Source organism: Chiloscyllium plagiosum, chromosome 4, assembly GCF_004010195.1.
Source record: "Chiloscyllium plagiosum isolate BGI_BamShark_2017 chromosome 4, ASM401019v2, whole genome shotgun sequence".
In the NCBI taxonomy this organism is placed as follows: domain Eukaryota; kingdom Metazoa; phylum Chordata; class Chondrichthyes; order Orectolobiformes; family Hemiscylliidae; genus Chiloscyllium; species Chiloscyllium plagiosum.
The window spans coordinates 1700713-1710872 of record NC_057713.1 but is presented as its reverse complement, the minus strand read 5'-3'; the positions used below and the strand labels follow the sequence as shown (position 1 = coordinate 1710872).

The window sequence follows — 10160 nt, the reverse complement described above, 5'->3', positions numbered from 1 at the left end:
AATACTGACCCCTGTGGAACACCACTGGTCACCTTTCTCCATTTCGAGAAACTCCCTTCAACTACTACTCTCTGTCTCCTGTTGCTCAACCAGTTCTTTATCCACCTAGCTAGAACACCCTGCACACCATGTGACTTCACTTTCTCCATTAGTCTACAATGGGGAACCTTATCAAACGCCTTACTAAAGTCCATGTATATGACATCAACGGCCTTTCCTTCATCTATCAACTTGGACACTTCCTCGAAGAACTCTATTAAGTTGGTAAGGCACCATCTCCCCCACACAGATCCATGTTGCCTATCACTGATAAGCCCATTCTTTTCTAAATATAAATAGATCCTATCCCTTAGTATCTTCTCCAGCAACTTTCCCACCACCGACGTCAGGCTCACTGGTCTGTAGTTACCCGGAATATCCCTACTACCCTTCTTGTACAGGGGGACAACATGAGCAACCCTCCAGTCTTCCAGCACCTCACCTGTATTTAAGGACGCCACAAAGATATCTGTCAGGGCCCCAGCTATTTCCTCTATCTCCTCCCTCAGCAACCTGGGATAGATCCCATCCGGTCCTGGGGATTTGTCCACCTTAATAACCTCTAGCCTAGGAGAAAGTGAGGACTGCAGATAGGGCTCATGAAGAAGTGCTTATGCCCAAAACGTCGATTCTTCTGCTCCTTGGATGCTGCCTGACCTGCTGCGCTTTTCCAGCAACACATTTTCAGCTCTAACCTCTAGCCTACCCAACACAACTTCCCTACTTAGGTCAATGTGATCCAGACTATTCAAACTTCTATCTCTAATCTCAAGATTCATCGTTTCCCTCTCCTCACTGATGCAATGTAATCATTCAGAATCTCACCCATTCGCTCAGGTTCGACACACAGCCTTCCTTTGTTATCCTTTAGTGGACCAATCTAGTTACCTGCTTGCTTCTTGCATAAGAATAAAATGCTTTGACATTCTCCTTAATTCTGCTCCTCCTTCTGATCCTAGTTGTTATGAGGGGCATGGGCAGGATGGACAGGAAGCAAATGTTAGACCATAGGACACAGGAGCAGAAATTAGGCCGTTCACAGCCCAGCGAATCTGCTATGCCATTTAATCATGGCTGATAAGTTTCTAAACTCCATTCTCCCACTTTCTACCCAAAACGCTTGATCCCCATAACGATCAAGAACTTGTCAATCTCAGTTTTAAATATACTCAATGACCTGACCTCCACAGCCTTCTGTGGCAATGAACTTCAGAGATTCCCCACTCTCTGGCTGAAGAAGTTTCTCCTTATCTCTGTTCTAAAAGGTCTTCCCTTTACTCTGAGGCTGCGCCCTTGGGTGCTAGCCTTTTCTACCAATGGCAACATTTTCCCAACATCTACTCTCCAGGCAATTCAGTATTCTGTAAGCTTTAATTAGAATCCTCCCCCATCCTTCTAAACTCCATCAAGTACAGACCCAGAGTCCTCAAACTTTCCTCATATGTTAAACTTTTCATTCCTGGGACCATTCTCATGAACCACCTCTGAACCTGTTCTAGCCAGTGCGTCCTTCCTGAGATATGGGGCCCAAAACTACTCCCGATGCTCCAAATGAGGTCTGACCAGAGCTTTACAGAACCTCAGAAGTACATTCCTGCTTTTATATTCAAGTCCTCTCAAAATAAATGTCATCATTGCATTTGCCTTCCTAACTACTGACTCAACCTGCAAGTTTACCTTGAGGGAATCCTGGACGATAACTCCCAAGTCTCTTTGCACTTCAGACTTCTCCTTCGTTGAAAGGTTAATAATAAAGAGACACATTTTAAGATGTAGAGCAAGAGTTTTGAGGGGATTTGAGGAAAGATGTTCTTGGCTGAGAGAGTTAATCAGAAATGCACTTCCTGGGAGGCAGGAAATGTGGGAAACCTCACACCCTTGAAAAAGGGTGTGGCTGAGCACTTGAAATGTCAGAACATGAAGACTATGGGCCAGTCTGTGGAAAGTGGGATAGTGTGGATAGATCAGCACAGATTCGATGGGCCAAAGGATCTCTTAACATGCTTTATGACTGTCTGACTCTGCATTTCATAAAAATGGCTGTCAAAAAAGTGCTAAACACTTGACGTGTTAAACTTTTTTTATTTTGCCTTTTTTGAAATCAGCATGGATTCCTTCCTAATCCTGATTTCTATTACTGCTTTTGTTCTCACAAGGATTCAGAAGAATGGTTGGATTATCTTCCTCCTGACCATGGCTGCAGTGTTCTGGGTGTATCGTTTGGTCAAAGTCATCTGCAATCTGTTGAGTTATTGGGAAATCAGAACGTTCTACATCCAAGCACTGAAGATCCCTACGGTATGACCCACACCTCACTACTCAGTTCACAGAAACTTGTTCAGAATGCTTTGAATGCATTCTGTTAGGTTTGTTGGTGTTTCAGTCTCCTCTTGTGTACCCATTCACTGTTTAGTTGTGTCAGTATGTCAGCTTTAGTTGTTGTGATACATTGGTGTTGGAACATTGTAGCATTGTGACAGACTGGATTCACCTATCGACCTGGACTGGGAGAGGACAGCAGGTTTCATCCCAGAAAGTTCATCAGGAAGCCAATCTGTCAGCTTCGTGTCCCTTTTAGGTCACAGGCTTCTATGTTCCAGTGTCTTCTTTGTAAATTACCTATGGTAGGATTTGTACTATACATTTTCTCGCCCAGGTTCCTGTGTTATGAGCCTGATAACAAAGCCACTATCTCACCATGAATGTCACTTCAGGTGTTCAAAGTTAAAAATCTCACAACACCAGGTTATAGTCCAGCAACTTTATTTGGAAACACTAGCTTTCGCAGCTCTGCTCTTTCATCAGGGAGTTGGAAGGAGCAGCACTCTGAAAGTTAGGTGCTTCCAAATAAATCTGTTGGACAATAACCTGGTGTTATGACTTTTTGTTCAAACTTTGTCCACCCTAGTCCAACACTGGCTCCTCCACATCATGTCAGGTGTTAACAGTCTTTTGCTGCCTTCTCCAGGTTGAATTGTGTAACTACAGCTGGCAGGAGGTGCAAGCCCGTCTGATCCTGCTGCAGCGGGAACAGCAAATGTGCATCCACAAGAAGGAGCTGACTGAGCTCGACATCTACCATCGTATCCTCCGTTTCAAGAACTACATGGTGGCCATGGTGAACAAGTCGCTGCTACCCGTCCGCCTCAGCCTTCCACTGATGGGCGACACTATCTTCTTCTCCCAAGGCCTCAAGTACAATTTTGAGATGATCTTCTTTTGGGGCCCTGGATCTCTCTTCCAGAATAAGTGGAACCTTCACCCCAAGTATAAGCGTTCTGGGAGCCGGTTGGAACTGGCACAGCAGCTCAGTCGTACAGTACTGTTGATTGGCATTGCCAACCTCCTGCTCTGCCCCTTCATCCTGGTGTGGCAGATCCTCTATGCTTTCTTCAGTTACACGGAGGTGATCAAGAGAGAGCCAGGCAGCCTGGGGGCCCGCCGTTGGTCCCTCTTTGGGCGTCTGTACCTCCGGCACTTCAACGAGTTGGACCATGAGCTGCAGGCCCGACTCAGCCGAGGCTACAAGCCTGCCACCAAGTACATGAATTCTTTCACCTCGCCACTGCTCACCGTCTTCGCACAGAACCTGGCCTTCTTCTCAGGCTCCATCCTAGCAGTCCTCATCGCCCTCACTGTCTATGATGAGGATGTGCTCACAGTACAGCACATCCTGACTGCCATCACTGTGCTTGGCATCGTGGTGACAGTATGCAGGTGAGGTCAGGGGAAGGTGACTGACAGACCCCAGACAGGCATAAAAATCCAGCTTGGAATAAGTCACTGTATCTCAGCACAAAGGGGACACTAAGAGAGATTGGGACTCGAAACTGTAGGCTGACATTTCATAATAACCATTTTAAGCTGAAAGTAGACCCCTCTCTACCATTTTAAATTGAAGGTAAAGCTCCCTCTGCTCTTTCAAATGGAAAAAAAACAGTATACTGTTCCCATCACAGGGTTAAATACAGAGTAAAGCTTCCTGTACTCTTTGAAACTAAAAGATAAAGCGTCTGTCGATACAGTTTCCATCAACCATGCCGAGAACAGGGCCAGCATAGAGTTAGATACAGAGGAAAGAATCCTCTACTTTTTTTTTATATATATAATGCAAGTAAAGGTGCTCTGCTCTTGAAAAATCAAAGTAAAGGTGCCTTTTCACTGTTCCCATAAAACATTTCCAGGACAGGGACAGCTCAGTGTAGACTTGTGGTATCACAGTTATAATGTGCAGCTCTCATCTTTGTGTTGACTATTTATGGAGTAATGCTGACTCTGACTATGTTGCTGTTTGAGACAGTTTATGGAATAGTGTTGAATGCTGACGTATTTGTCGCCAGGTCTTTCATTCCTGATGAGTACATGGTGTGGTGCCCGGAGCAGCTCCTGCAGTGTGTACTGGCCCACATCCACTACATGCCTGACCACTGGAAAGGAAATGCCAATAAATCAGAGACAAGAGATGAGATGGCTCAGCTCTTCCAGTACAAAGCGGTATGTTAATGTCAGAATGCATCATAGTGTTTGGGAGAGTGTAGAAGTGAGTCTGGTATAACGTTGCACTGACTCTTGCTGAGGGGCGTTTGGGTGAGTCTGACTGACCCATGATCCATTTGGTATTTTCCAGGTGTTTATTCTGGAGGAATTGCTCAGTCCCATCATCACTCCATTTGTCCTGATCTTCTCCTTGCGTCCGAAATCCCTAGAGATCATTGACTTTTTCCGGAACTTCTCAGTGGAGGTGGTGGGAGTGGGTGACATCTGCTCCTTTGCACAGATGGATGTCCGGAAACATGGGAACCCAATGGTATGCGTGAGCTACAGTTGGCAATACAGTTACAGCCAGCTGGCTAATAGTGCGGGTAGTGGTGTCCTTCACTCACATTCACATTGGCTAGGTGGTTAACAGTCAGTAAGAAGGTTTTAGCTTCCAGGAAGATAATAACAGATTGGTCAGTTGTGGCAGATTAAGTTCAACCTTGGAAAGTGTGAAGTGATGCATTTTAGAAGGCGTAACAAGACAATGGAATAGTCACTGAATGACAGGACACTAGGAAGCTCTCAGGAACAGAGGGATCTTGGGATGCTTGTCCACAGATCCCTGAAGGCAGCAGGACAGGTTAATGTTAATAGGGTGGTTAAGAAGACATATGGGACCCTTGCCTTATCAGACATAGATGATAAGAAGAGGGAGATTATGCTGGAGCTGTACAAAACTCTGGTGAGGCCACAGTATTCAGTTCTGGTCTCCACACTATAGGGAGGATGAGATTGCACTGCAGGGGGCACATAAGAGATTCAGCAGGATATTTCCTGGAGTGGAACATTTTAGCAATGAAGAGAGACTGGATAAGCTTGTGTTATTTTCTTAAGAGCAGAGAAGACTGAGGATAGCTGATAGAGGTGTATAAAAGGTTATGGGGCATGGACAGAGTGGGTTGAAAGCAGCTGTTCCCTTCAGTTGAAAGATTAATACAAGGGAGTATAATTGTAAGGTAAATGGCAGGAGGTTTAGATGGAATTTCAGAAAGTTTTTTTCACCTAGAGGGAATCTGGAGTGCAGAGAATAGGAGGGGAGCTGAAGCAAGATATCTCACAATCTTTTAAAAAATACTTGGGTTCGCATTTGAAATGTCATGACATTCAAGGCTATGGACTAATTGCAGGAAAGCAGGACTATCATAGATTTGGAGTAGGTTTTGTCAGTGCTGTACTGTACTGTATAATTTTATGAAACCAGCTGATCTCATTGCTGGACTTGTCAGATTCCAGACTAAAACCTGACTTCAATAGATCAGGTTTTTATTTTGGTTTTATCAAGATGGTCTTTCCCTGAAGCACGAGACGCAATCTTTAACAATTAAAATAAAAGTTTATCACGCATAGAACATAGAAGAATACAGCGCAGAATAGGCCCTTTGGCCCTCGATGTTGCGCCAATCCAAGCCCACCTAACCTACACTAGCCCACTATCCTCCATATGCCTATCCAATGCCCGCTTAAATGCCCATAAAGAGGGAGAGTCCACCACTGCTTGAGAACAACCCCAAGTGCCTCAGCCTTTCCTCATACGATTTTCCTACCATACCAGGCAACATCCTGGTAAACCTCCTCTGCACCCGTTCCCGTGCCTCCACATCCTTCCTATAGTATGGCGACCAAGACTGCACACAATACTACTGATGCGGCCGCACCAGAGTCTTATACAACTGCAACATGACCTCAGTACTCCGGAATCAATAAAAGCCAGTACGCCATATGCCTTCTTCACCGCACTATTTACCTGGGTGGCAACTTTCAAAGATCTGTGTACATGGACACCAAGATCCCTCTGCTCATCCACACTACCAAGTATCCGACCATTAGCCCAGTACCCCATCTTTTTGTTACTCTTACCAAAGTGAATCACCTCACACTTAGCTACATTGAACTCCATGAACATAAGAAATAAAAATCTAAAACGAATAAACCAAGCTATTTATACACAATTGAAAGATTTCAAAACGCAGATCAAACTACAACCTTATTGACCCTGACATTTAAAGTACTCAAATACCAAAGAGAATTTCCTGCCCCCTCGCATCAAAAGAGTTTAACAATTTCCCATCATTTGAATTTGATAACCTCTTCCTTGAGTCTTCATGAAGTGGAGGTGCCAGTGTTGGACTGAGGTAAACAACATTAAAAACCACACAACACCAGGCTATAATCCAACAAGTTTATTTGGAAGTACAAGCTTTTGGAGCGCTGCACCCTTTGTCAGGTAGTTAGTGGGGCAGGATCATCGGACGCAGACTTTATAGTAAAAGGTCAAAGTGTCATACACTGATGCAATGTATTGAACAAACCTAGATTGCTATTAAGTCTTTAATCACTGAGAATGGGGATGCAGGTTTCGATTGATTAATATGTAAATCCCAGAACTTCTTTCAAGTCATGGTCCTGAGACAACTTAAGGTTTTGTCAGTGTTAAAAAAAAGCATGACATCTCAGGTGAGACAATACATTAAAGGTGTGAGGTTAGCGTCTAGGCTGTATTCCAACCTTGAGTCAAACTGGTTGTATTTCCAAAGTAGGAAGGTTAGTTGATGTAACATTTTTAAAATTCCTATTTGTATCAGTTGTACGATACTTTGATCTTTTATTATAAATTCTATGTCCAATGATCCTGCCCACTGAGTCACCTGATGAAGGAGCAGTGCTCCGAAAGCTTGTAGTTTCAAATAAACCTGTTGGACTATAGCCTGATATTGTGTGATTTTTAACTTTGAGTCTTCATGCAATTGAACTTTGACTTTCCCAGCTTCAAATAACCCCTTCAGCAATTTAACTAAACACTCTGGTCTGGAACTTTCAAACTAAACTCCTTACCTTGAGGTAACCTATTTCTCAACCCTGCTAAACAATTCCCTTTCTTCAGGAGCATTTCTCTGACAATCCAACTTCAGCCAAGACTCTGCAAAACTGAAAACCAAAAAGGCTTTCCAAACTGTGGGTGTTTTTCCCCTCAACCAAAAAGCATTCCAGGTTCTTACAACAAGCCTACTGCATAACTGTTCACTCTGTTCATCCATAAAACTCCGTCAATGCAAACAAAACCGCATTCGGCTCCAAGAACCATCTCTCATGCTGTTTTCAAAAGAGATCACCATGGCAACAGCAATACTTAAAATTTAATCATTAAATCTCTTCACATCCACAGAATGCCCACTAGTATAAATCCAAAAATACATGATTTTAAGTGTGGATAAATCACACATTTTACAGCAGTTTTAAGGAAACTGCTGCTATTTGCATGAACAAGAGACAGTTGCATAGGTTCCTTTAAAGAAATACTCTCTGGACTTCAATATTTCCATATTCTCTGCTTCCCAGAGGGCAGGACCAGCAAGGAGATAATCTCATCAGAATGGTCCAATGTTGGGTGTGAACTTTTCTGTTTATTTGTTTATGGGAATATGGATATTATTGGTGAAGCCTGTGCTGATTGCCTGTCCTGAACTCCATCGAGAACTGTAGATCCTTGGATTTGAATGATTTTTTTTGTTGAGGCTGAGTGTATCCAGTTGTGGTGATGTTTATTTTTTGCAGTGGCTCTCAGAAGGCCAGACGGAAGCCTCGGTGTACCAACAGGCAGAGAATGGGAAGACTGAACTCTCTCTCATGCACTTCACCATCACCAATCCGCAATGGCACCCTCCCCAGGACAGCTCGGTCTTCATTAGTCATCTGAAGGAGAAGGTACAGCATGATGCAGCCACTGGTCCACCCGCCCAGCATCTCCTGTCTGACACACCAGTCTGCAACTCCCTGCTCTCCAACGAGTCGACAAATATTGTAAGTGCAAATACTTTAAGATAATCCAAATATCAAGGAAGGATTACTGGGTCAGATGAAGAGTGTGGAAAGAAATCTGACCCCTGTAAACCTGCACGGAATTATAAAGTGATTATTAAAGCACAGAAGGATACTGTTCAGCATCTTGAATCCACTTCATAGGACACCCCCATGTCAGTCAGTCCCATGCTTCTGCCTGACCCCCATAGCCTTGCAAGTTTATTTCCCTCAGGTCCCCATACAGTCTTCTTGAGAATTATAAATTGTTTCCAATTCCTCCATTCTCGCAGGCAATATGTTTGATCATTACCACTTACTGTATATAAGCATTGTTCCTGCTATACCTGCATTTCTTTCCCAAGGCCTTTAATGCCTATCCCCTCATTCTCATATTATCAGCAAATTGGAATGGCATTTCCTCATAACACCTAAACCTGTTATCATCTCTGGCCTCATTCAAATCTCTCCCCAATCTCATTTGCAACGAGATCAACCCCAGAATATCCAACTGAACCTTGTAGCTGAAATCCCTCATCCCCTGAAGCATTTAGGTAAATCTTCTCTGCATTGTCTGAAATGTGAGAACCAGAATTAGATACAATGCTCTAATTATGGTCTAACCGGAGCTTTATAAAGGTTCAACAAAAAGGCTGCGTATCTTCAACTGCTTCATCAATAACTTTCCCTCCATTTTTTAAAATTGTCTTCTGGGACATGGACATCGCTAAATGGTCCATCCCTAGTTGTCAATGAGAAGGTGGTGGTGAGCTGCCTTCTGGAACAGCTGCAGCCAGACCCATAATGCCCTTCGGGAAGGAATTCCAGGATTCTGATCCAGCAACACTGGGACAATGTTGATAACTTTTTAAGTCAAAATGGTGAGTGCCTTGGTGGGGAACTTGCAGGAGTGATGTTCTTGTCCTTCCAGATGGAAGTGGTGCTGGATTTGGAAGGTATTGTCTAATGATCGTTGGTAAATTTCTGCAGTGCATCTTGTAGATAGCACACACTGCTGCTACTGAGGGTCGGTGGTGAAGGGAATGGATGTTTGTGGATGTGGTGCCAGTCAAGTGGGCAGTTTTGGCCTGGATGGTGTTTGTATGTCCCTTACAGTCACAAATGGGAAGTTATAATGAGGAACAAAGAGATGACGGATCAATTAAATACATACTTAAATTCTGTCTTTACAAAGGAGGACGCAAATAACACCCCCAAAAATGTTGGGGAATACTGGGTCTAGTGAGATGGAAGAACTGAAGGAAATCTCTTAGTAGGGAAATAGTATTGGGGAAATTGAAAGGATTTAAGACAAATTCCCAGGGCCTGATAATTTATAGCCCAGGGTACTTAAGGAATTGACTGTAGAAATCATTGGTGGTAGCCATCCAAGATGCTGTAGACTCTGGAACAATTCTATGAATTGGAAGGTAACTAATGCAACCTCAATTTAAAAAGGGAGGGAGAGAGAAAATTGGGAATTGTAGACCAGTAAGTCTGATGTCAGTAATGGTAAAATACTAGAGCCCATAATGAAAGCACTTAAAAAACAGTGGAGAGTGTGAGGACTGCAGATGCTGGAGATCAGAGCTGAAAATGTGTTGCTGGAAAAGTGCAGCAGGTCAGGCAGCATCCAAGGAGCAGGAGAATCGACGTTTCGGGCATAAGCCCTTCTTCAGGAATGTTTCTATGTCATTCACAGAGAAAGACTAGAGTTTATGCAGCAATATCTGACCACAGGATTCCTGAAGAAGGGCTTATGCCCGAAACGTCGATTCTCCTGCTCC

General features: G+C 43.7%; 1 protein-coding gene across 2 annotated transcripts in view; it reads left to right on the top strand.

The window, feature by feature from the left end:
• atg9b (autophagy related 9B) overlaps positions 1-8502 on the top strand; it is a 35595-nt gene extending 27093 nt beyond the window's left edge. Inside the window, exons 6-10 of one of the 2 annotated variants that reach the window (XM_043687566.1) lie at positions 2196-2337; positions 3008-3756; positions 4380-4533; positions 4667-4846; positions 8131-8502. In XM_043687566.1, coding sequence (XP_043543501.1) covers positions 2196-2337; positions 3008-3756; positions 4380-4533; positions 4667-4846; positions 8131-8400 — 1495 coding nt within the window. In that variant the 3' untranslated portion in view covers positions 8401-8502. The remainder of the gene's footprint in view (positions 1-2195; positions 2338-3007; positions 3757-4379; positions 4534-4666; positions 4847-8130) is intronic. The other variant, XM_043687565.1, reaches the window with a different exon arrangement.
• Positions 8503-10160: the final 1658 nt, after the last annotated feature.